At 46.3% G+C, this 26,238-nt stretch overlaps 1 protein-coding gene across 2 annotated transcripts; it reads left to right on the top strand.

Annotated features, from left to right (window-relative positions):
- Positions 1 to 258: 258 nt before the first annotated feature.
- On the top strand, positions 259 to 26,238 carry CLIC4 (chloride intracellular channel 4). 2 transcript variants are annotated; one of them, XM_064398149.1, is made up of 6 exons: positions 259 to 445; positions 14,479 to 14,588; positions 19,148 to 19,273; positions 20,074 to 20,180; positions 21,342 to 21,523; positions 22,324 to 26,238. In XM_064398149.1, the coding sequence occupies exons 1-6, from the start codon at positions 374 to 376 to the stop codon at positions 22,486 to 22,488; spliced, it is 762 nt and encodes a 253-aa protein (XP_064254219.1). In that variant the 5' UTR covers positions 259 to 373; the 3' UTR covers positions 22,489 to 26,238. The 2 variants fall into 2 exon arrangements, with proteins under 2 accessions (XP_064254219.1, XP_064254217.1); XM_064398147.1 differs by lacking the exon at positions 259 to 445 and adding an exon at positions 13,444 to 14,255.

Raw genomic sequence — 26,238 nt, 5'->3', positions numbered from 1 at the left:
CGCCCGGGGAGCCCATGGCTGACACGGAGGTGTCCCCCCCGTCCCTGAGGGGACTCCGCGACCGCCATGGCCGGAGCTGCCCCTCAGCACTGTCCCCTCACGGCGGCCACGCCCCCTCACAGAGACCACGCCCCCAGCGCTGCCCAGCATTGTCCCCTCAGGGAGGCCACGCCCCCCTCCGCGATGCCCCCTCAATTCTTGTCCCGCCCCCTGCGAAGCCCCGCCCATCCCGCGCGGCCCCGGCGGGCTCCAGGCGCGGGGCGGGGCCGCTCTCAGTCGCGCGCAGGGCGGGTGAGGGGAGCGGAGCGGCGTCGCCGTCCCGGCTGTGGCAGCGGCGGGCGAGGCGCGGTTCGGGGCTGCAGCGGCGAGAGCAATGGCGCTGTCCGTGCCGGTCAACGGGCTGAAGGAAGGCGACAAGGAGCCCGTCATCGAGCTCTTCGTCAAGGTACGGCCGAGGGAGAGAGGGGAGGGGGAGGTGGGGCGGGGGAGTCTCGTCCCGTCTGGGCGCCGGGCGCGCGCGCGCCGCGACCGTTGGGCGCTCCCCCCGCCCCCTGCCTCAGCCTTCCCGCCCGGGGGGCTCCGCGTCCCCTCACGGCTCCCGCGTCCCCTCCCGGCTCCCGAGTCCCCTCCCGGCTCCCGAGTCCCCTCACGGCTCCCGCGTCCCCTCACGGCTCCCGCGTCCCCTCCGGGCTCCCGAGCCCACTCACGGCTCCGCGTCCCCTCCGGGCTCCCGAGCCCCCTCACGGCTCCCGCGTCCCCTCACGGCTCCCGAGCCCACTCACGGCTCCGCGTCCCCTCCGGGCTCCCGAGTCCCTTCCCGAGCCCCCTCCCGGCTCCCGAGCCCCCTCCCGGCTCCCGCGTCCCCTCCCGACTCCGCGTCCCCTCCCGAGTCCCCTCCCGGCTCCCTCGGGCCCCTCCGCGCGGAGCCCGCTCCCCGCCCGGCACGGCGTGGGGAGCCCCTCGGAGCTCCCCCCCGACCACCCCGCGGGCACGGGGGGCTCCGCTCGGGGCGGCTCCCGGCGCGGTGCGGGCACAAAAGCGGAGCCGAGGGCGTGTGCCCGGCGCCCGGGAGGGGAGTGCGGGAGCCGCGGTGAGTCAGAGCGCGCAGATGGAGCGGGCGATAGCGCCGGCGGACCGCAAGCAAAGTCACTTTTTTTTTTGGTGGGGGGAAAAAGTGCGTCCCGGATGCGTTTTGCTGGAAGATTCTCCGCCCGGAGCAAAGGGTGCCGCGGGTGCGGGGCAGCAGCGCTGGCACGGGGGAAGAGCCGAGCGCCACAAAGGATCGCCCTCGCTCGGCATTGTGTGCCCGGCCAAGCGCAGGAAGGCGGCAAAAAAGCAGCAAAAACACGAGTTACTCCTCGCTCCCCGCCCCGAAAAGTCTCGTTTTTATGACGGGAAGTGAATATGTAAAGTAACACCAGGTTTTTGTCCAAACTAGAAGAATGGGCATGTGTTGTACTGCCCTTATCTGGCTAAGATACCATATGGTATCTCCACATGTTTTGCATTCATTTATTGCTGTATGATGCAATATTTTGCATCCTCCGGGGCTCTGTGATGCAGCATCTTACTTTTACTTCATATCAAAAGTAACACCAATTACTCTGTGCAATCTTCTCTTTCTCTGCTTAAATGTCCTTTAATGAAAGCCTCTGCAGAAAAGTATTTAAAGTTTCTTCCAATTGCAGTGAGAAAATCAGAGATCTCTTCATCTGGGAACTCGGGAATCGCTTTGTATAAAAGCAACTATGATAAACATGAAAATTTCCAGCTAGAGTTTTGGAAATCAGTTATTAAATATATTTTTTTTTTTTCTTAAATGATACTTTCTAAAAGTGTTGAATTTTCCCTCTTTTCATGCTTGCTAATAGTAGTATCAAGAGGCAGTAATGGGACCCCAGGGACAGCGTTGCAGTGGAGGATTCCAGACCTGATTTTGGTCAGAGTATTTAGGCTCTTAGTGTAGAGGTTAGAATTTACAACTGCAGCAATGAAGTTACAGATTACTTTGAATTATTTATAGCAGTGTATCTTTAATATAAAATACACGTTTATCTTCATCTGTCCTAAAGTTCATCAGCTGATTTTTCTTATTTTTAAACAAATTTGAGCAGTGATTGATGGCAGAATGATTTGGGGGCAGAGGGAAATCAGCTTTGTGGGTGTGTTTAAAGAGAATATTTCATGCATGAGGAGTGGCAGGGAAGAAGCTGTAAAAATAGTTCTGAGAGAGATGTGTTCATTCTGATTAAATCAGAATTGGACCAATAAAGCTGTGAGATTATATGAAAGGGGGAAATCAGGGAATTTTTCTGTTGTTTTCAGATGAAATTTCTTTATTGGCATTGGTTTAAAAAGGCTAAATTTTGGGTTATCAGTGAGGATTTTTCCCTCAAGAAAAACTTCCCATTGTTATGGATGACTGCTGCATGCTGAGCACTGTCTGCCCTAAGGATAAAGTTCAGGTTAAAATAAGAGGTTATTATTGCCTGCCTTCACAATCTTCAGGTGAAGGTTATTTCCTATGAAATCCTTCAGATAAAGGACAACCCCCAGCCCAGCAGACAGACCAATTCAGTTTTTTCACTGGGTGTTGCTGCCTGGCCCACACTTTATTGAGGATTATCAGGACAGCTTTTTTGTAAGGCAAATAAAATCTTGTTTTCTGACTCATTTAGATGCTCACTTCACAAATTGCTAGCAGAATATGTTTATTGAAGAGAACCAACAGCGTCCGTCTAAAGGAGCACTAAATTTGGATTTTAGTAATTATTTTTTCCTCTGTGAATGGGACTCTCACTTGCAGCTTTTCCACGTGGTTGTAGGTACAATCTAGAAAAAAAAATCCGAAGTTACTGGGAGTTTCTCCAAGCAGATAATCACTTTTCAAGCCGTGTCTGGGCTCTACCTGTGCCCTGTTAGCCAGGGAAGCTCTTCAGGCAGAGGTAGTGGAAAAAGTTCTGGCCCAAACTGGAGCCCAACGCCCGGCCCAGGGGCGGTGACTGCATGACCTGAGCACAAAGGATTGTAGCAGCCAGACCCGAGATGAAACAAAGGTAGGGATGAAAGCTTGAGAAACAAACCCGTGAAGCAGGAGAAAGGGGCTGGCTCTGTGCCCGAACTGCGGCGTTTGAGCCGTGTTCAATTGTGATCAGTAACAAAATAGGATGGGCCCGGGAGGAGCTCAGCTGGCAGTGACCCTGTCACCGCGTTGTCACCAGCACATGGTGACGATTTTCCCCACCAGAAAATGTATCAATCGGCTGTAACTTGTATTTTCTTGGTCTGTGAGGACTCCGTGCAGGATTAGGGTGCTTAGGTAAGAAAATCTGTTACAGTGGTGATTCTGTTTCTCGGTGTCACAATGTTGTCAATTCCAGCCCTTTTTTCATTCCAGAGCCGGGGGCTGCCTGTGGTCTCTTTTAACCAAGTGTAAATATTTTCCGAGTCTTTTCTCTTGAGAGCTGATTAGGACAAAACCCGTCATGTATCTGATTTCATTTAGTTTCCTCGTCTGTTCCATGTTTTATTAACGAGGGAGGCTTCCATTGTCTAACAGGAATATTTTTCTGTGCCCTAGTGGCATTTCAGAGCAGTGAAGGCTGCATTGTGGTGAATGTGCTTGGAGAAACTTGAGCTCTGGGATTGGAGTGCAGCTCAGACTTGGAATAATAGCTGTGCTTTAGTTGGTGGTGTGTGGAATTTTATTGTAAATAAAAAACGTGCTGAGGTGACTTGGTCAAATAGGCCCAGTCACCTGTGGAAATCACAGAACAGTTACAAAACTGCCTGTGCAGTTCCTGCAAGGGAGTGTGCGAGGATGGAGCTGCTGAAAGCTCAGCCCTGGGCATTCTGGAGGGTGCTCAGTGATTGCATCCTCTGCTCATACCGAGGTGAAGACACAGAGGGTCAACAAGTTCAGCGTTAAGGGAAACAAACACCAGACTCCACAAACAAGAAATTCAGAGTTGTGTATCTCTGCTGGCATGGCACGGGTTGGAGCAGATGTAGGGAACCAGTGAGGAAGGTCTCCCTCTCCACTGGGTGACGTGTGTGTACTTGCTAATTAATCAGACCTTGGATTTCTGGCAGCTCTCAAATAAGATGTCATTGCGAAATGGGGCACCTGTGTTGAAAATCAGATAGAGTCTACTATCTGTTTACCTTTGAGTTGTCTGTCAGTACAAAAGAAAAAGCTGTGATTTCACATTTAATAGATACCCCACAGTGACTGTAGCAGCTCTGTTTTTGTGTATCTGAACCAAACAGAGATTTGGCAGGTGACCTGTTTGTCTTGGGGTCTGTTTTGTTCAGTGCAGGGCTGGGGCAGGAAGGGGATGTGAGCATCTCCAGCAGCAGCTCCATGGGATGGATTTGTGTGGATTCAGGTCTGCCTTTGTCTCACCCTGTGCTCATTCCCTTATGTAAGCTGTGCTGTGCCACTCTGCAGCCCTGTAGCTCTGTACCTTGGTTTATAACAAACCATCCCTGAGCTTCTTTGTCATCAGTTTTTATTTTTTTGTTCACCCACAAAGTAGCTGTATGATTTAAAGGCACACCAGTACCAGGAAATAACAGGATTGGAGACATGCAGTGCTGCTTCTCAGAGATAGTCTTGGCAGGGTTATTGCTTGATAATCTTATTAGATAAGTCTCCTCCTTATGCACCAGATGATCCTTGGAGGGTTTGATGTAACCTCAGCAGCTGAGAACCTCCTCAGCCTGTCTGTGATATGTGTTTGGTGTGGACAGCAGAATGTCATGTGAGGGTTGTTTCTCGGGAGTGTTGTAAAGGAGCCCTTTGTAAACGGAGGTGTAACCCTTCAGTTATATCCTGTGCTCACTGGGTATAAATCAGGCCTTTTCCTTCTCTGGCCAGCAAACTGTAATTCCTTTAAATTCTGCCTGGGGAAGTCCTCACAGCCAGAAACATCCTCAGCTTTTTCATTTGAGTCTGGCTGCTGATGCAGGAACTGGTGCTCTTGGTGCAGAGTTGTTTAAAAGTGCAGAGATGGTCTCAAGTGTAATTTTTTTTCCCCAAATCATTGGTAAGTAAGCTTAAAACCTTCTGGCAATAATTTCCAGAGGGTTAACTCATTTCCAGATGAGTTAGCTTTCCTTCAGTCAGGAATTGCTTCTGAGTAATGGCTGTATTCCCTGGCATCCCTTCTCCCCTTCCCAATGATTAACATCAGACAGCTCTGATTGTCAGGAGAACTTCTGTTTGGCTTTGCAGCTGAAATGTGTCTTAACACTCAAGCACTTTTCCTCTTTTCCCCTCAGAGGGTTCTAAAAACTCTGTGGATTCCCAGATTTCAGCTCGTGGCCCTTCCCAGGCTGAGGGCTGGGCTCTGTGGTGGTGCTTGTGAGTCACTCCCTCCGTGGGACACATGCCATGGACACATTCCTGCAGCACAGAGCCTGCTACAAAAGCAAAGTCTGTCCTCAGTTTTCCCAGCTGGGATTTCTCAGGGTGTGCATTGAGGGCTTGAAGAGGAGGAAAAGCCTGTGTGTCAGAGCACACGTTGTGGGGCAAACTTTAGGGCCTGGAGGCTGCTGAAAGTCAGGGATAAAGGAACTCTGAGGATCCAGGGCTTGTCCTGATGTGTGTGTGTCAGTCTGTGACTGAGCGTGCAGTGATGAGTTCACCAAGCAGGGAAGGGCACTGAGCACCAGCATTCCTGTGAAAATGGTAAAGAGAGTGAGATCCTCTTTAGAGAGAGGTTTGTGTGGCCGTGAAGATGCTTGATTGTTGAGAAGTAACGAGGTATGAGAAACCCTTACATCAACTTAGGGAGTGGGTGGGAGGCCCTGGGACAGGATCAGCACGATGAGAAGTAGGTGATCATCCCCTCCCAGCCTGCAGTGACTCATGGCACTGTCTGCTCCTTCCATGGCTATCCTGACCTCATCTTGGCCAAGGACAGAGGCCTTTATTCGAGGAGAAGCCTGTCTGTCCTGGAGTGGGAGAGCAGAGAAGTCGTTGGTTCTCTGGATGTGGATTTTTGAAGGCTGAGTTGTCCCTTCCAGGAATCTGTGGAAGAATCTAATTGGGGAATTCCTTGAACTCCAAGCTAAACAGTAAGCTGTATACTCTGGGAAGTGACTGTTGGACTCAAACGTTTGATTTTTTTTAAGTGTTCATTAGCTCAAAGGGACAAAAAAAAAGAGCCCTGGACTGTTATTTTCTCACCAGTGTGTGTTCAGATTGTGTTTAAATGAAACATTTCTTGTGATGTGACAAACACAAGGCCTGCAAGCTTTTGTAACAGTGCCTGCACCAATCCCAGCTTCTGGCCAGGCTGGACATACCACTTAAAAATCCACAAGAACGACTTTTAAGGCTGGATAACTGTACTTGGCAGTAATTGGATTTGTTGCCTTGTTTTGGTAGATGTTCTCTTTTCCCAGTGAACTGAGCAGTGCAGCTCTGTAAAGCCTGAACTGGACAGTGTGGGGCAAAACAAGGTGGTTTTTGTCTGCCAGGGGAGCCACTTGGTTTGTCTAAGACAACAAAATTTAATTAAGGTGGTGGTTGGTTGCAAATTGATGGTTCATGGAAAAATAGCTTACATCTGTATTTGTTATCCATCTAATTTGATTTTTATCTTCAAAGTTCTTGGTAAATAAGCCATAACAAACAGCTTATTGTCCTAATCAGCTTTGGGGTTTTTTTTCCTGCATTTTCTTCAGTGTGGAATAATATAGTTCTAGTCTTAAAATAGATGCTAGGTGCTCCCTTGTGGTATTAAGAGTTTGTGCATATTTCAACAGTAAAAACACCCAAACCCAAAATTGTTATGTTGTCTTCACAGGAGTTTCAATAGAGGTTTGACTTCAGAAGCTTTAAATCCTTTATTTAGAATATTTTTCCCTAAAAAAAAAAGGTAACAGTTAATTTTTAATCTTGCTTAGAGTAGTTTGGGGTTTTTAATTCAGGTCAAATACGTATGTGGCACAATCTGGATTTTTAGGGTGTTTGCTTCTGCTGAAGTGAAAAACACAATCTAAAGTGTTGTTAATTACAAACATCTTTGTGTGGGAATTCTCTTGGAGTTCAGACTTATTCCTTGTATTGTTGGCCAGACAAAGGGCAAGGAACTTAGCCGAGGAAAGGAAATGACTGAGTTCTCCCCACTGAATCTCCATATTAGGTATAAACTAAATATAGGAGTGTAATCCAGGGGTGAAGTCATATCTGTATATTTTCCCGAGAAGAGCTAATGGGATCAGCCAGTGCTACTGGGCCAGCTCAGAGGTTTTTTGGCTCTCTTGGAGCTTTACTATTTTGGCTCTGTCCTTTGGAGAGCTGCTTTTCTGAAATAAAGGAAATAGCTTTTTTTAATATGGTTTTATCTAAAAATAAAATCAAAGCAGTCCTAAGGAGGTTTCCGTGGCCTTTCAGGGAGCTGCATGAGGTGAGACACGGTGTTGTGGAGCTCAGGGAGAGCAGGACAGGTCCCAGAGGAGGAACTCGGGTCCCACCTCCCAGGGGAGCAGGAATTCTGTCAGGAGGGGCCTTTCAGTTGTGCTTGTGTTGGACAGACAGCAGGCCTCCCCCAGTCCCTTCACTGAAATAGAAACTCCAGCCCCACGTCTGCTCCCAGATAATGTTTTCCTCCCCAGATCCTCTGCATGTGCTGCTGGTGCTGACGGGGAGCAGGCCCAGGACTGCGCTGAGAACCCGGGCAGTTTGTGTCCTCCTGCCCCTCTGGGGGCCCTGCTGCTCACAGCCCGGGCTGGGCAGTGCCCTGGCTGCACATCCTGCCTCGTGCCAGCCTTCTGGGCTGGGATTTTGACATCAAACTCTGGCTTTTGCTGCTCCCGGGAGGGTTCTGCCCAAGTCAGCTGGGCTGGGATGATCTGGAGGAGGAGGAGGAGGAGCAGCCCGGGGTGAGGCTGCAGCAGCTCTTGGTTGTTCTCTCTGCTCATCTCTCTAAAGGGGGTTATAAATACCACAAACACAGCTCTCTTTTCCTGTCCCACGGAAGTGAGGCACAGTCTGAGGTTTATTTGAAGAACTCTGAAATGTCACAGATACAGATTTGACTGGTTCTTCTGAGCCCCAGTGACAGCGTTTGCTGTTCTTTCCTCTCACTTTGGTGCTTCATGATTTGGTGGGGGAGGTTTGGAAATGGGTCTCTTGGGCTGTAGCCAAGGCACACACTGTACTTCAGCAAATTTAATAAGTCCAGGAAGAGAGAATCACTGTCATGAACAATTCCTGCTCTAGGTTTGTGTGCTGGAGACCCAAAGGCAACTTTCAGGCGGCGTAAAAGAAACCCTCAGTGCTGCAGAGTTAATTGTCTGCCAGCAGTTTCCTACCAGCAAATTGCAAGATTGTGTCAAGATGTTGCCCAGCACACTGTAGTCAGCGTGGCCCTGCTGATCCTGGGGGGTTGGTTCAACACCAGCTCTCTGTTCAAGGTATTGCCACAGCAGAGATGCCAGGCCTGTGCCATTAGTGAGTAATTGGATTTTCCTGTGCCAGCCCAGGAAGTGTCCTGAGCCTGTCCACAATAAACCCAGAGTTTTATGTTCCTGTCATTAAGCTCATTTCTTCACTGAAGAAAATGGTGATTTGTATTTAAAGCAGCTTTGGGGACTCTCCGTCTGATTCTCCCAAAGGATGAGCATGGAATAATTCCTGTTCTCCAAAGGACTAGAAGCACTTAATTAAATTCTGCTGAATTGTGAATTTACTTCCCTACACCAGGAGGATCCCACAGCATCTTCCAAAAGCTTTGCAGTGAGAACTGGGCAGTGATGAGCAGGAGCTGCAGGAAAGTGTGCAGGACAAGTCTGCTAATGATTTTTTGGGAGCAGCATCACAGCACTAAAAATAGCATCATCCTAAAATGGTCAGTGGCTGTGCCAGTGTGCTGTGTGACACAGAGGGGACTTATCAGAGAGGTAATGACTGAAGGGCTGGCAAACATTCCTTCCCCTGCTGAAAGAGCCACAGCTCAGGTAAACACAGGCACTCGAGTGAATTGTTTTGAAGTATTTTTTGAGTTTAAAGGAATTTCAGCTGAAGTGGAACTTGAGTTGGTTACAAATGGTGATAGAGGTCATGAGAGGCAGTGGTAACTCAGGTTGGTTTTGCTCTGGGTGTGTTAATGTCAGTCAACATATAGCAAATGTACACTAATTATCTTAGGCTAATTATCTTAGAGAATTCCTGGTGTCAGCACTGACCTGATGCTTTTGTTTTCCATTTTCCTATGTTTTTCTCAAAGGAATGGCTGTTTAAAGTAGCAGTGATGGCCTAAGTTGTCCAGTGAAGCTAAATTTGGGCAGGGTGTGGTGGTTGTGACTTGAGAGTTTACCTTCACACAGTGTTACCAAATTAAAAATTCACCTTCAAAAGGCCCTTCTGATGTCCTGAACCCTCTGCAGGATGTGCTGTTGGTTTTTCTCCCTGATTCCCACCTTTCCTGCTTTTGTTCCTGGTGGCAGGGAAGTTCTTGGGGCTCTCAGCCCCCTTTTTGTGCCAGCCCTGAGTTGCAGTGCTCTGTTCATGTGGCACAAGGAAAAGCTTTGCCTTGGAGGCCGTGGCTCCAGCTGTGCCCTGTCCTGGAGAGCCAGAGGTGACAGGAGGAAGTGTCCCTGTCACTCAGCCCTCAGATTAAATCTGGTTGAACCGGATTTAATCAGGGCTGGACTCTGCCTTGCTCCCTGACCTGTTCCTCCCCTAAGAACAAACCAACTCCCTTCTCAAACTGCAGCTCGGGGAGGGTGGCAAGGAGTGGAGCCCTACTGCAGATAAGCTTTTCCAGCCCTGCACCTCACTGCCTCCTCACTTGTTCTGCTCGTTGAATCAGGGGAGAGCATCAATATCCATCAATACTTGAGCCCCTGGGAGCCTTTAAGGCCTGCTTGGGTTTGCAGGGTGGGTGTGAGCCCAGAGCATCCCCGAGCTCAGCCAGCCCTGCCTGAGCACGGGGAGCAGTTGCAGTAATGGCACTGTGGGGAGCATTTGTGACATCGATTGCTGTCACTCCTTCCATGGCTGCAATTCCTCACCTCTTATCTGCAACACCCTCAGTCAGCACCACAATTGTGCCTGTTCAGCTTGGCAAGATAAAGGTCCAGGGATTTGGGCTGATCCAGGCAGAGCCTTTTCATGCGTGGAACATCAAACCACTCCTTTCTGAATCCTCTCCTCCTTTATCTCAGACCTTGGAGCTGCTGCAGGTTTTTCACTTGAATGGCTTTGTTAGTTCACCTTAAACCATTTCCTTTCAAAACAGTAATCCTTAAAGGATTATTATTAATTACTCACTTTTGGAATGAGCTTACTGCTCATTAAGCATGCAGGATTGATTGTTATCTGCTGGTTTGAGGCAATGGCTTTGCATCATGCTGGGTTGCTCATGCACTTTTCTCAGCAGGTTTGGTTTTCATTGTTACAACTCACGACATATTTCAAGATTACTGAGTTCAGAATTTGAACATACCCTCTCTTTCATTTTCATTTCCCCCCAGTCTGTTTATTGGCTGGAAAATGATTCTTCTAGACTTTGCAGAGTGCAGCTTTCCCACTCGGGGGAGTGGGGATTTCCTTGGTGCTGCAGTCGTTGTCTGGTGAAAAGTATTCTGTGAGATGCTTCTGAAATGTCTCTATCCCTCTTCATCCAAACTTCTTTTACCACTTCTGGTAAAGATGTCACATCTGGGAGAAATTCCCTTGAGAGTTTTGGGTAAATTAAGAAATGGTCTTCTGGTGTTCTGCCCTTTCCTTTTGTTCTATTTTTGCAGGCAGAGACTGAGCTGTGTTACACTGCTCATCAGATGCACTTTGACTTCATTCTTTTTCTGCAGTTATTTGATCTAACTTGGGAAACTTGTAGTGGGCTCCTTTTAACTGATTCATATTCGAAACAATTTTGCAGAAATCTTTGGGACCAAGGATTCTGGAATTCTCACATCAGTGCTGTATAAGAAAGGGTTTGTGCCCTTTAATGTTTCTTTGCTTGTCTGGCTTTTTGTTGGTCTTGCAACAAACTTCAGCTCTCCCTTGCTAAGGTAAATCCACTCAGGCTCTCGTGTCAGGAGTCAGGTTAATTTTTATGCAGCTGTAAAGACAAACATTTCACAATTTGAATGGATTTTTCCCCTCCCCTTAGCTTGTTCAGCCACTCAAACAGATGTTTGATTACTTCTACTCTCCGGGGTTTTGTTTTTTTGGACGGTCTCATTTGAATGAAATCACTGCTCAGGGGAAGAGAAAGGGAGGAGGTGGCTTCCCAGCTCAGCCTGCTCCTGCAGACACTGGGATAAGCAGATTTGGGGTTTTTTTCCCTTTCCCAAGGGCTGCATCCTGCATGGGCTGAGCTGCTGGGCACTGGGAGTTGCCAGGAATTGCAGTGTGGCTGTGATAAACCAGGCTGGCTTCTCAATGAGCAGCTGATCTGTGTTACTGCCCTGGAACTCTCCCATTCTTGTTTGAACTTCCTTTCTTATTTAATGTTTCTTTAAAAATAGCTTTATTTGTTTTCATAGAACACTGCAGAGCAGTGTTCTGGAGGGTGTGTGCTCTGCTCTCCCTGTGCCACGTCTTACAATGAACAAGGTTCTTTTTGCCACCTTCTCAAAAGGTTTTTGAATTCAATTCAGTTTGTAGAGGGAAACACACAAGTGAGAAATCCCATTTTCCTCGTTGTGTGGAAGGTGTGGCACTTTTCCTCTGCCTGATCCTAACCCCTGCAATTGAAAACCTGAAATTCAGTGAAATTAGATATATGGTGAGGTTTTTGAATACATATCCTTTGTGTGCAATGGTAGAATTGGAAATTAGCCCTAATTGCAGGCAGTCTGGCATTAGTAATATTACCAATATTACTGGTAATAAAGATTTTTAGAACAGTTTTAAAAAGAATTTGAACTAAAACCCCAAAGCTTCTTGGTATAGAATGTCTATAACCTTGTTAAATAACAAATAACCTGTTAGTACAAAGAAGTCCACATTTAATATTTGCTTTGCCCTGATGGTGATGAGGATTAGACACTGAAGAGATCCTGGAATTTTATGGCCTGAATTCAAAGACAAGGCAATGACAACAACAATTATTCTGTTATTAACCCCTGCATGTCAAATCATGTCAGATTTCAGAGTATTCTTCTAATATGCAAGGTTGAGAGCTTACAGCCAGCACAGCTCTGTTGTGGCAGAGGAAACCAGAGCCAGGAGTGATTCCTGCAGGAGCAGCCAGCTCAGTGGGGACCCTCTGAGCAGAGCCATGGACTGAGGGGTCCAGAGCTGGCTGCTCCTCAGGAGGGGCTGGGCATCATCACCAAGGGGCCCCTAGGGCAAACACACACAGAGCAGAATTCCTTGGCTCCAGAGCACTGCAGCCAAAGTTTCTTGGCATTCTGAGTGCATTCCTTCTGCAGTATGTGCTCAGAATAACTTGGGACTTTTTGGAGCAGAAACGGGACAAACGTTTGCAGACAGAACAGTCTGGGCTCCCTTTGGGCTGCTGGGCTCTGAGTGCATCAGGGCTGTTCACAGCACTGAGAGTTGCTGGGCTCTAATCCCCTCCTCTGACTCAAATAACCCAAAAAGCCTGTCCTAAACTGAAGCAGATGCTGCTGCTTGGTCGTTCACTCTGAATGTTGCACTTGTGTTGGGAGAGAAGGAAAGTTTCAGGATCAGTAAATGCCTTTGGCCTTTTTTGGTCACTTTGATTTTGGCTTAGGAGGATGGACTTTAATGAAAGCCACAGGTCAGCCTGAAATTTTAAACAACTTTTTGTGCAGTTTATGATTTTAAAGTAGCTTTGGCTTGGATTCCAGTGGGCCAGGTAAAGTTTAATGGGATGGGGATTTCAGCCTGTGCTGTTACTGCAGTGTAACACAGGTTTTGCTTGAAGTTTGAGGACTCAGATCAGTTCTGAGTTCAAGAATTATTTCTGCTTCAAAGCATGAATTACCCTGGGTAGTACAAAATCTGTGTTTTCCTTAGATGGGCTGCAGTGTTGTGTTTTTCAGTCCCTTTTTTCCAAAGGTAGATCAGACCTGACACGTGGCAGCAGAAAAAGCAGATGACTATAAATCTATAATTTAGCTGTAGGAAATGTCAGTTCCAGTGTAAACACAGGGAGGGGGGAGTTGCTGAAATCCAGCCTGCTGTCTGCAGGGACAGTGATGGGTTAAATATTAACACGTTATCCTTTTGCTAGATGCTTCTAGAATCCAGTCTCCTGAGCAGACACATGACAGAATTTGAGACAATCCATTAATCTGCTGCATGTTTGACTTTACTATCCAAAGATAAAGCAGGCAATTTGTAATTTATGGCAGAATAACAACTTCCTTTCTCTGCCACGTCTTCGTTAATGACACTAATAAAGGTATGAAGAAAACTGGCTGTATCTACAACCAGGTCTTGGGAAGCTCTGGCAGGAGGGGCACTTGCAGGAATGAGTCCATTGGCTGTAGGAAGAGTCATTAATTTAAAAATCCTCAACAGCTGTTAACGAGACCCAGCTTTATCTGCAAAGGCCCCGTGACTTTACAAAACCAAAACAGCTTTCTGAATTTAAGACAGTTTCACTGAAAGCTTTCTCTTTTCCTGGCCTCTGAAAATCCTGCTGTTACTCTTCTTAACTTTCAAAGCCTTTCTGAATTCTCCTCACTGTGATGATGAAAGAATTGGCCAGGCTTTGAGAATTGCATGGATGAAAATGGCTCTTGGAAGGACTCTAATAATAACAATAATAAGCAAAATCCATTGAAACTCCTCTGATATAAAGTACATGTCAGGATAATCTGACATCTCTGGCTGCTTTAAGTACTGAACCAGTTCTCAGAGGACTGAATTGTTATAACAAAGGTTTCCAGGGCCTCATTTTAGCCCAGTAAAAACTAAAATTTTCCAACTCAGCAATGCATCCTTCATTGTCAGAGCGATGATGAGATGGGTGCTATCACTGGGAGCTCACTGCTGCTTTCCAATGGGCCTTTGTTGTGCTGGGACAAAGACTGATTGATAAATTGCCTATAAAAAGTGGCTTTGGGATATTATTTAATTGTCAGTGAAGTCTCTATGTACTCACAGTTATGTCCTTCCTCACAACACCTGCAGCACAATCAATTGTCAGTTCCTGGCTCCCTGGAGCACTGCACAGGCAGAGATAGAGGCACTGAGCTGGGGAGAGGACTGCAATTAATCAGCCATGCCTTGGAGAAGAAACAAAAAGGATAAAGAAGAGCAAAGAGCAGCACTGACACTGGAAAGCTGCCATCAGAAGGTGTGGCTGCTCAGGGAGGGATGTTAGCTGCCAAGGGCACTGCAGCACTGGCAGTGCCACAGATCACTGAAATATTGCTCTGTACATTTTCTGAGCAGCCAGGGGACATGACAAGTAAAAACTTGCCAAATGTGGCAATTTCAGTTGTACTGAGTGTGTGTTTCACTGCAGCTGTTGCAGGGGCACAGCCCTGCCCACGTTCATGCTCTGTTCTGCCCTGCAGGCTGGCAGTGATGGTGAGAGCATAGGAAACTGCCCCTTCTCCCAGAGGCTCTTCATGATCCTGTGGCTCAAGGGAGTCGTGTTCAGTGTCACAACAGTGGACCTGAAGAGGTAAGAAATGCTTCATTTATTGGGCCAGCAAGAGTTCAGCAGCCTTGGTGGAACAAAGCTTTGGCCAGAGCTTTTGTGGCTCACAGGCTGGTTTTGTGAAATTAAAATCTGTCCTAATGATTGACTGTGCCAGCCTGGATGCAAATGGTGCATTCATTGATGTTTAGCCAAAAATAATGGTAAGTTCTCTTGAATTTGTTCAGTTGATGCTCTTCTGTGAAACTCACACAAAGTCTCTTGTAACTGCATATTGACTCTTCCTTTGCTGACTTCACATCAAGATGCCCTAAGTGGGGACAGATGGACATTTTTAGTCAGCCAGCCTCTGGTCAAATGTCCAGTGATGGATAATTGTCACAAACAATGTGCAGCCTCCTCCTTTTCTTAAAGTTTCTAAGATCACTTTGGTTATTGTGCAATAATAATGAAAATTCCTGCCCATGAGGTAAATCCAAGTGAAATGGGTAGGAATAAAATGCAGAATATTGTGTCTTTGTTCAGTGTCAGCCAGCTAAGCCATGATGCTGTCACCTAAACTGCAGCTGCTCCTCTATGAAATGAGTACCTTGGTGGCTGAAACCAGTGAGCAGTGAATGCAGGAGTCTGAATTTCCTCAGGCTGGGCATTCTTTTTTATGAAAGTGCTAAATTCAGCAGGGGCCTTGTGTTTGCTTTGGGTGTGAAGTCATGTTTTCCCAGCACTGATGGAAAACTGTTGGTCACAGCTCTGCAGAGGGGAGGCTGCCAGTGCCTCCAAACCTGAATTTCAGGAATAAAGCCAAGAGAAACACAGTGTTCTGCACTAAATCCTACAAAGAAGGGGAAATCACCCTGCTGGATTTAACCTCTTGGGATTTTTTTGAGGGAGGTGACTTGTTTGGGTTTTAAAAATCACTGGAGTTGCTGCTTCAGTGCTGGAGGGGAGTGCTAAAGGCTTCCATGTGTGGTGAGGGGCAGAAAGCAGCTTTTGTCAGCTCTGGCTGCATTTGGAGCTGCTCAAGGAGCTTTTCTGGCCACTGTGGGATTTCCCTGCAAACACTGGTGCTGCCAGCCCATAAACCAAATGTGTCACATCTTCCTGAGCCCTGCCTGTGGCTTGTGCAAACCAGGAGCAGAACTGGTGCTTGTGGGCTCTTGCTAGGTTGGGATTTCCTTTTCCTTTAATGATGGGGTTGTTGAACCTACTGCAGTTCCTGGGCTGGGCAGGAGGAGGAGGTGGACAGAGATATTTTAGGTTTGAAAGGCTTTTTACTGCTGAACCAGTTTAGATATCATTAAAATGCCAAATATTCCTGATGAATTGGCTTTATTTTGTGTCCCCTTGGCAACTTGGAGTTAATTGGATGGGGGAATGGGATGTAAGACTAACTTTTAGCCTATAAATTGGTTGCAGATGTTTAAAGTTGACCTTCCTTACACAAGGAAAACTTTCAGGGTGTTTTTTTTTCCTGTTGAGGAGGGGGGAAAACACAAAATAAGTGCAAAATGAAAGATCTGCAGGGGAATAGGTCAGAGGAACCACTTTTGTGTTGTGCACTGAAGGGGTTCTCTGGGAAAGGAAACAAAGGATCACTGAAGCTAATTCAGCTTGGAATAGATATTGATATAAACTGAATTCCTTTTAGACTTTATTTAGATGTCCTTAAATACAGCTTTAACTGTGGCCTGCTCAATACCCAGTGGCAGAGCAGTGCAGCTTGCAGAACATCACATGCAGCCAAGTGCTCCATAGGAAATGTTTGCTGTCACGTGGGGCTGTTTCCCCTTGTTATCACTGCCAGAATGATAACAGACCTTAGGTGGTGCCTTCATATTGTCACAAGAAACTGCTTTTGTGAGCACATTACTCAAGCCAATTATCTCCTCTGCTCTTTGTTCCTGTTAGACACAAACTCAAAGAGCAGAGCAGGAATTGTTTAAAAAAAAGGAATTTATTTTGTTGGCCAAAACCAAAAAAAAGGCTTTGCTTTCCTCTGCCTCATAACGTCAGTGCTGCACAACAGCAAGGCCAGCTCTGTCTGTTTGTGAGCCTGAAAAGGTCGTGTTGGGTACAAAAGTTCACAAGTGAGGGACTTGGGACACAGGAAGATCTGAGCCTGCCTCTGCCGTGTGCCTTCCCCCAGGCTGCTCCGTGCTAACAAAGGCACATTCTGAGGGCTCAGCCCTGCTCTCAGCACACAGAATGTGCACACAGGCAAGGCAGCAGGGCAGTCCCACCCTCTGCAAGGAGTCAGGCATTTCTTCCCTCTCTTTGGGCACACAGAGGCTTCATTCTTCCCTTCTGGGCAGCAGCATTTGAGTGGCCAGAGCTCTGCCTTGTTCTGGGGGCCCGAGCAGAGCTGCACTGCACAAACCAATTGTTGGCCTTGGAGCAGCACTCAGGGCCAGCTTGCCTTCAGCTGAGTGCTGAAATCCTGTTTGTAGCATCTTCATTTGGAGTTTTTGCAGTTCCTTTGACAGGCAAAACTTAAATAATGATATGGAATATTCAAATTAAATATTAAAGACCACCCAGAGGTGAATCCAACTTCAGCAGTGTGAAATACTGCTGAGGAACTGGGGTTTTACTGCTGACTCTTCCCATCCTCATTGCAGTATTTGTGTCATTTATAAATGTGTTACATTTGGGGGCTGGGTTTTGTCTGCTCTACAATAAATAATTTGCATGCTAATTGCTCTTCTGGCTTGTGGCAAAGCTGTGAGATGTTTACCTTAACTCTGAGGGTACTGATGGCCAGATAATTCATGTGGCCCTGCCTCCAAAACCCCTGGTAAACTTTGGGCTAGGCACAAACCATCTTGGAATTATTTGGAGTGGTTACAGAAGGGTTTTTATTTGGGTTTGGTTTGTTTTTTTAAGCTCTCCAGCTTTATCTCTGAAGGAAAACGTCACTGTTACAGTAATTGCCTCCTTGTTTGGCTGTTGAGGGAATTTGTACTCTGAGCCTTTAAGGCTGTTCCTGTCTGTTTGTGCTCCAAGGGCTGGGCTGGGATCTCCTGGCAGGAGCAGCAAACTGGAAGTGAAACCCTGAGCTGGGCTGTGGCATCTTCATCTCTGCTTTCTTTCCCTTGAAAGATGCAGGTGGCCTGACTGGATGGATGAAGTGCTCTGAGATGCACTCTGGGTCTTTGGAAAACCTTTTGGGTAGTTCTTTGGAATAATCTGTTTCTGAGTTAAGGCTTCCCTTTGAGAGTATTCCTGCAGATCCTGTGGTCTTGCCCCTGTTTGTTTTTAAAATAACATTCCTTTTGAGGAATTTTATCTGGCCAACATGGGGAACTGGAAGGGAGCCACGATGACTTCCTGTAATTGTTGGGAGTTACAAAGCTGTATTTAAATGAAGTGTTAAGCTACTTAAAGCATTACCCAATGATAGACTTTAAATCCTAAAAGTGAGAGAGTGGTGGCAACTCTTAGTGAGAAATAACTTCTCAGAAGCTTAAAAATTAAAAATAATTAAATTCTTGTATTCATGAGGTTTCTATCCCCTGGCTTAAAGCAGGGTGAAGTATGAAAATCACTTTTCTCATTCAGTCTTACAAGCAAGCACACCTTGGCTCTATAAAAGGGGCAGCAGTGGGCAGGACATGAAATTCTGACAGGGCTTCTTATTTTTGTAAGAAATGGAAAACAGGATAGATTGTAAAGTGGGCTCAGCTTAGAGTCCAGCTGCTCTGTCAGGCCCTGCAGCCCTGGGCTGTGGGTGTCACCAGCTCAGCTTCCCTGGCTGCTGGTGTCGGGAGCTTTTCTTGAAGAGCAGTTGCAGTTTGCAGTAAATGCAGCTCCTGCATGCCTGGAGCTGGCTCAGGAGCCACGCTGGGCAGGGCTCAGTCCCAGCTCAGGGTCAGGGCCAGGCTGGATTTGTTCCAGCAGGAGCCAAGGGGCAGCTTTGCCTTGGCAGAGCTTTCAGCTGGGCCAGTGTTTGTTGTTGCTGGGCCAGCAGGGGGTGGTGGCCAGGCAATGTTAGTTAGACATAGAGCTGGAAATGGCTGAAATTTCAGCTTTTTGCTGTTTCTCTCATGAATAATCCTGATGTGGGATTGCTCTCCCAGGTGTGCTGCTCTTGTTTGTAAACACCTTTTTTCACTGGGGGAAACGGAAGCATAATTATAAACACAATGTTCAAGCATCTGTCAGCCTGCCTGGAACCAGCCTCCCTGAGCATGTAATAAATGCTTTGTACACTGGGCTGGGGCAGAGCTCTTCTCTGCAGAGCAGCTCTGTGTGAGGGGGCAGGATTAGCACAGATTATGCTATATATAAACTCCTCTGTAGGGCTGGGGAAAGAGGGAGAGCATGAGGTGTGTCTATAGGTGTCCCTCTTCTAGTCAAAATTGTACTGAGGTGAGAATAAACACAGCCAGAGGTAGGAGGAAATTGTTTTTAACTGTTTTAAATTCATTGCTACCAAGTGTATTCAAAATGTTTAGTTGTAAACTCACATTTTAGAAAGAAAACGATTTAAAACTGAGGATGTGGAAACCTCAGCAGTGCTTTTGTGGTCATAGCAGTGAAATGTTGTCCCCTGCTTACTCTCCGTGGGTTTGCATGTCACCCAGGAAACCAGCAGACCTTCAGAACCTGGCTCCAGGCACTCACCCCCCCTTCATCACATACAATGGGGAAGTGAGGACAGATGTGAACAAGATTGAAGAGTTCCTGGAAGATGTTCTGGCCCCACCCAAGTAAGTGTTAACTGATGGTTTGTCACCTCACACCGGGGATTTCTGCCCCAAGTAAGATGTTCTTCAGCATCAATAAACTGAAGACAGCATCAATAAACTATGACAAGTTCTTGCTTGTCATACCTTCTTCCCCTCAGCTCCCTCATCTTCAGATCAAAAACTGTTTTCTCTGTGAGATTATTTTAAAATGATCCTTTGTATACCCCAGTCATCCTTTCTACACTTTCAAACTCTTGGTTTTGGTGACAGGCACATTTGTGTCCAAATAATGCAAATGAAGATGAGTCTGCTGCACAAAGCTTAGTCCTAAACTGTAGTGAGAATTTGTTTTCATGTGTTCAAACTTTCTCCAGACTCTTGGCTTCCTACTCTTCAGCTGGCAGGCAGATCCAGACACTGCCTTTAACAGACTGAACTGTTTTGTCTTTTCAGCATGGCAAAACTTCAGGCTTTTGTAAAAAGATGTGGAGTCCCTAATTCTCTGATGCTAATTGCAATGGAAAACCCTGCATTTTGCTTACAGATGAGTGATGTGCCCCTTGGCAGCACTGGGCTGAGGGAGCTCTGGTGCCCCTGGGCTCCTCAGACTCTGCTTGTTCCAAGTGTCTCATCCAGAAAGCAGCAATGTGCTTTGGTGTCCCTCTGGAAGGTGCTGGCTTTAAAAACCTCAGTGTGTGGTGCGTCAGGAGCCAGTCTGGAGAAGGATAAATCAGTAACAAAATGTCATTTTGTGCTAGTTAACAGATAATGAGCACCATTGTGCTGAATGTGCTGGAGATCTGCTCCTTGCTGCTTTGCAGGTACCTGAAACTCTCACCAAAGCATCCAGAATCCAACACTGCTGGGATGGATATATTTGCCAAATTCTCTGCTTTTATCAAGAACTCTAGACCAGAAGCTAATGAAGGTGGGTCACTGGGGGGACAGTGCACTCCTCTGTCACTGTCTGCTGTTTTTCAGAGCAGCTTTGTGGGAAGTGTCTCCCTGACAGGTTTAGCTGCATGTTGGTGGAAACCTTAGAGTCTCATGAATTAAAATCTTATTTAAATTTAATGTCAAAGATTTCAACATTTGAAAGAGAACTTCAGTCAGAATTTCAGTGAGGTGTCTATGGTTTGTAAATATCTCTGGCACTGGATTTTCTCTGTGCAACAGCCACTCAAAACTCTTGAATGAAGGATAAATGTTTCAACATCCAGAAGCAAATTGCAGGCAGAGTTTGTGTCATGCCCCAATGGTTGAATTTCTGCTGCTCTTATTTCACCCCTCTAGGACTGAGGGCTCCCACTCAGAGTTCTGAGCTAAGTTTAGTTTGTGTCACTGCCATTAAAGGATTAAAACCTTTCTGTGCGGAGGGAAAACAGGAGATTTCACAAGAGGGATCAATAAATGGTAAAGAACTCACAGCTGGCCCTTTAAGTAGCTCAGTACAAATCAATTTTGTCCTCAAAGTACTTAGAGGTAAAACCAAACTCGGGGAATCAGGGCTCTTTTCTGCTGCATTTCAAAGGGAGAGATGCAAAATATTTGTCAACAGTTGGGAAATAAACGGGGATTTTATGGGGTGTGCTGCCCTCTGCTGCTGCATTCCACAAACCTGCTGCTCCATTCCAAACCCCGCCGTGTTCCAGCACCAGCCTGGCTGCTCTGCTTGGTCAGGGCTGTTTGCTGAGCATGTGACATTAAACAGATTATGTTTAAATGTATAGAAACCCCAGCATAGCTTAATTCTAATCAGTTTAAGCCAGTTAGATGCAGTCTTAAGAAACTGACATAAGCCACTTTTTAAACCAAAAATAAACCCTTGTGGGCAGTCTTACAGTATTTTAAATTAGTGCAAACTCCTGTATTAGCCAGCTTTTAAATAACCTGCATATGTGGGATATTTAAAGAGATTCTGGTCCAGCTGCAGTGTTCTGGTGAGCACGGAGGCACAACAACTGGCCAAGGGTTAGAACTCCTTCAGGGTAGCACGGGGATGTGGGGTTTGTATTTCAGCTCTGTTTAATAGTTTAATAATATTCAGTCTCAGTTTAATATTTGTTTTGAATCATGCCTTCCTGTGCAGCCTTAGAGCGTGGCCTCCTGAAAACCCTGCAGAAGCTGGATGAGTACCTGAACTCCCCCCTGCCTGACGAGATCGATGAGAACAGCCTGGAGGATGTCACCGTCTCCACCCGCAGGTTCCTGGATGGCAACGAGATGACCTTGGCCGACTGCAACCTGCTGCCCAAACTGCACATTGTCAAGGTAAAACCAAGGGAAAATGCAGCAGAAAATATCTGTGGTTTGTGGCATTCCCCAGCCCAGCTGATTGCAGCTGTCTGTAAGCTTAACTGCATTGTTAGCACCTGAATTAAAATCTTATTTAAATTTGATGTCAAAGATCTCAATACTTGAAAGAGAACTGTTAGCACCTGAATTTGTGCAAGGTTTGAGTCACTCACAAGGGCTCTGAGCAGAGGTGTGAAGCTGGGGGCAGGCTGGGCAGCAGAGAGCCAAACCCCATTTCCCTGCACTGACCTCGTGCTCTCAGGGAGCTGCAGAGCTCACAAGGACAAGGAGGGTGAAGATCAGGTGGGCAGGTAATGGCTGAAGTGGGTGGCTGCTCACTTCTGCAGAGAAACTGCTCCAGGAAAAAGTAAATGACACAGTGGGAAAGAAAGGGATCGGATAAATAACCAAGCTGGAATCTTGGAAGAGGCAGCCTGGGCCAGCCACAGGAGTGCAGATGTGCCCACATCAGTGTGGTTTGGTTCTCCCTGCCTGCAGTGGTCTGTGTCAGCTCTGTACTGCAGATGGAGCCACAGGCTCAGGTTCTGCCTGGTGCAGAGGAGTTTCCCTGGGTGAGGACAGCCCCAAGGGGAGTGAGGCAGGAGCAGCCCTGAGGAGCAGCCAGGGCCAGGGCATCCCTCAGGAGCAGCCTCTGCAGACTGCAGGAGTCATCCCAAGAGTCCAAGCTGGAAGTTAACTTCACAAGAGAGTGGCCAGGCCTGGAAAAGTGTTTTAAGTGAAGGTTGTAAATTCATAATGTAATTATTTTTTTCCAGGTGGTGGCCAAAAAATACCGCAACTTTGAGATTCCCAAGGAGATGACAGGGATCTGGAGATACCTGACAAATGCTTACAGCAGGGATGAGTTCACCAACACCTGTCCTGGAGACAAGGAGATTGAAATAGCTTACAGTGATGTAGCCAAGAGACTCACCAAGTAAGCAGCACTTGCAAAGGATGAGGTCCTGCATATCCCGTAACAATGCTTCTAACAGACTGCTCTTTTCATATCAATAGCAATTGTTTTTTGCATGAACTCCCAGTTACTCCAAGTCACGTGGATAGACCAGGTACAGTAATTACCTAAAGTTTGCAGACTTAATTACAGGCTTGTTTTTCCTGACCTCCTCTCACAGCCTTTGCAAATGATCGATGCACTCGTGCTCCTGTGGCACTGGGTGACTCTGGATTCCTCAGTGTGAGGGGTTGGCTCGCCCCTGCTGCTTTTCTCTGTAAACATTTGGTCCATGATTTGGCCAGGAATTGGTTTAGGATCCTGTCTCACTGTATGGTACAAGGAATATTTATGTATTTTGGAATTTATTGCTTTTCCAGAAGACCTGTACACACCTGTCATGCCTGTGACACGTTGAACTGTACCTGCTTGTCTATCCTATTTACATAGAGAAGGGAACTTAGTATCCAAAAGAGCCATTTGCAAAATATTTGGCAATGTTTTGTTGGTTTGTTTTGTTGTATTTTTAAAAGAATCTCTTGGATTTGAATTCATGATAATGGTTGAGAATGGACTCAATGTGAACCTTGGATTTGAATGACCTCAGCATCAGGGAAGTTTGAATCCAGGCTTGAGAGCTGGGCCAGGAAGCTCAAAGCTCAGAGTTGATGTTTATTGCATCTTCAAGAACTTGAGGATATTGAAACACCTGCATTGTATGAATTTTGAGTTGCAGCAGACAAATAATTGTCAGGATTTTCCATCAGGAAACAGCAGAGTTGGAAGCTGCCCTCTGTTCACCTTAAGAATTGCAAGTGGCTTTCTTTTTGGTAGTTAAGAGCCTTTTTGTTTTGTATAGGTATTTTTGGTGATTTTTACTTAAAAATCTGTTCTGTCATAGCCCAAATCCATGGAAACTGTAGTGTCCTAACTCTGGGTGGGGAATAGCAGTGCAATGATTAGTGATGCAAAATGGACTGAGAGCCATGAAATGGGAATTTTTAATGCCCTTTCTTCCCTGAAGAAAGCTAAAGTGACCTTTAAAAAGAACATTTGCCTTAAATGATAGTAGGGTTTTTTTTTCCTGAATGGAAACCTGGGAATTTTGTAAAGAAATGGTGGTGGAATCCAGTCCTTTCCATTGAATTGATCCACTTGTTTCTGTGCACCTGGACTGCAGTTTTGCATACTCATAATCATTGCACTACTATACTTAAATCTTTTTACAGCAACGCTGAGGAATAGCACTACAATTTTTTTAAAAGCAATTTTCAAATGTTTCTAAACCAGGGAATAGTTTTCTTGTTTAAAATTAATGGTTTTGATGCACGAAATAAACTGCTAGGTTATTTTTAAAAGACCATCATAAACAACTCCAAAGAATGCTAGACTTATATGCCTATTTTTTTTGTAAAGATACTTTTATATTTAACTGATTTTAGAAGCTGGAAAGTGCTATTCCTGCTAGGTTGTTCTTGGAATATTTAACATTCTGCAATAACGTGGAAATGCTCACATGAACACCTTTATACACTAATTTTTTTCTTTTTTTTTTTTTTTTTGGTAAAGCACTGGCTTTCTGGAAAGCAGCCTGACTTTTCTAAGCATCCTGCTTTTGCTACTTTATGTACCATGGAGTTAGCTGGACATAGGAGAGGTAGAGAGCCAGATCCATATTGTGGTGCCTTGCCTTGCCTTCCTAGAGCTGGAATTCCAATATAAAGGCACTTAGTAATCCTGTCACATCTCTTTCAAAGGCAATTCTCTTAGACACACTTAACTGATTTGTTACAGGAACCTTTAGGCACAGAGGGAAATCCTGGGGAGGGACCTGGTTAGGAGAACCTTGACCCTTTGTTAATTACTGTCTCTAATTAATTACTCTAATGTCACGTTCCCCTCCTGGATAAAGTTCCTCAGCCATAAGAATCCTCTGTAGGGCTTCAGTCTCTGCTACAACGTGACATCTAGAAAAAGGAATGACTTTTTTATTTAGATAACAGCATTTTAACAACACATAGGGTGAAAAATCCCCAAACCAACCCTCCTTGGCTTGGTGCTCGTGGCCACCACAGGGTTCACAAAGCTGTAGGAAGCACGTGATTGTGGGCATGTCTTTGTGAAGATTTTAGCTCTCCTTTCAAAAACAGATCAGGATGGCCCTTGGAAGTTGTGTTGATGGGGTTGTGGAGTCAGGCTGTGCTCCCTTTGCCAGGGAACAACCCTGGAGTGGAGAGCACCCCCAGCCAGGAGCTCCTTCAACACCAACTCAGGCTTCTGCTGACATAATCCATCCCCTCTGCTGTTCAGGCAGCCTTCAAACCCTTCCCCTTCAGTGGTTTGGTTGTGTCTGGGAGCTTGTAAACAGCTCCAGCTCTGTCTGTGACAGTGCACTCCTTATCTCAGCACAGAGCAGCCTTTCCCTCCGAGGTGGGATTCCAGCAGCACCAGCTTGGCATGGCAGCTGTCCTGGGTGTCTCTCGGGCTTCCTGCTGCAGTTTTGTTGTGGCAGGAGCTGCCCAGCCCCTCCTGGCTCGGGAGGGAGCAGCAGGCTGGTGCAGAGAGCAGCTCCAGCTCCCTCGGTGATCCCTGCAGAGCAGCGTCTGCTGTGGGCAGAGCACTTTCATCTGGCCCCAATCACCAGCTCCACACTAATTAAAAAAGCCCTTTCATAACTATGTAAATTCTTGACTTCTGTCAACTTGTTTACAATCTGATCTTTAAATGCATTTTTAATTTCATCAAACAGCAATTAATCTACCCCCTGTTTAAATTTAAAATGCTGCTTCTAGCCCCTTCTCCAATTTAAAAACAGCAGTTACCCTTTCAAGTAGGCATTCCAGTTTGCAAGTTGGTTGCATGTATTAGCATGCTGAATAACTTACTTTATTCTCAAGCTGAAATATGCTTAAATTCACATTAAAACAGGTGATTTGTGTGTTTCCTGATCACAAGGGGAAAATCCATCACCTGCACCCTGTTTTTGTGTGGGAGAACAGACTATCCTTGGGTGCATTTTTTTTTTTTTTTTCCCCTTAACAAAGCTTTCCTTCTTGGGGAGATCCTTGCTGTGGAAAGGCTGCCTGTGGAACAAGAGGCGTGTGGGACTTGGGGAACAATTCCAGCCCCTCCACAGCTTCCCTGTCCATCCCTTCCCTGGGTGTCCCACCAGGCAGCCCCAGCCTTGAGCGTTGCATTCTCCCATAAAATCAGTGTTTTCTCCACACTGGGCATGTCCAAACTGATCGAGAGCTCCGTGATAAGGAGAGAGATGTAATCAAATTTTTATGCTAAAGCAGCAAATTAGCATTTGGTATCAAAGGAGCACAGACAGGAGTAAATGGGAGCTGCTGGAGCCAAACCCACTGATGCCTATCTGGGTGCAGAACAAAAAGTGGTGAAGTGCAGCCAACTCTGCTGCTCTCCCTTTGCCACTCAGAACCACCTGAACCCATCCAGAGAAGGCTGTAACCCAAGTGAGAAATGCTCCATCTGCCTCAGAACCTGTGCCACCAACTCCTGAGTTTGGTTTCTGGAGGGGGTGGGAGCAGGATGAGGGATGGAGACTCCCGAGACAGGACATCAAGGATTGGAGCGTGGTTTGCAGAAATACTTGAAGAGTTGATACAATTTGTTGTAGTTTGCTTATGTCTTTCACTTTCTGGAACATCTTTTACAGATATACCAGTATACTGCTGGCAGCTATTGTTAAATAAAATTATATTTTCACTACCAA

The sequence above is a fragment of the Passer domesticus genome, chromosome 24 (assembly GCF_036417665.1).
Source record: "Passer domesticus isolate bPasDom1 chromosome 24, bPasDom1.hap1, whole genome shotgun sequence".
Taxonomy (NCBI): Eukaryota; Metazoa; Chordata; class Aves; order Passeriformes; family Passeridae; genus Passer; species Passer domesticus.
Note: the sequence above shows the minus strand (reverse complement) of the source record. Positions and strands in the feature narration are given on the sequence as shown.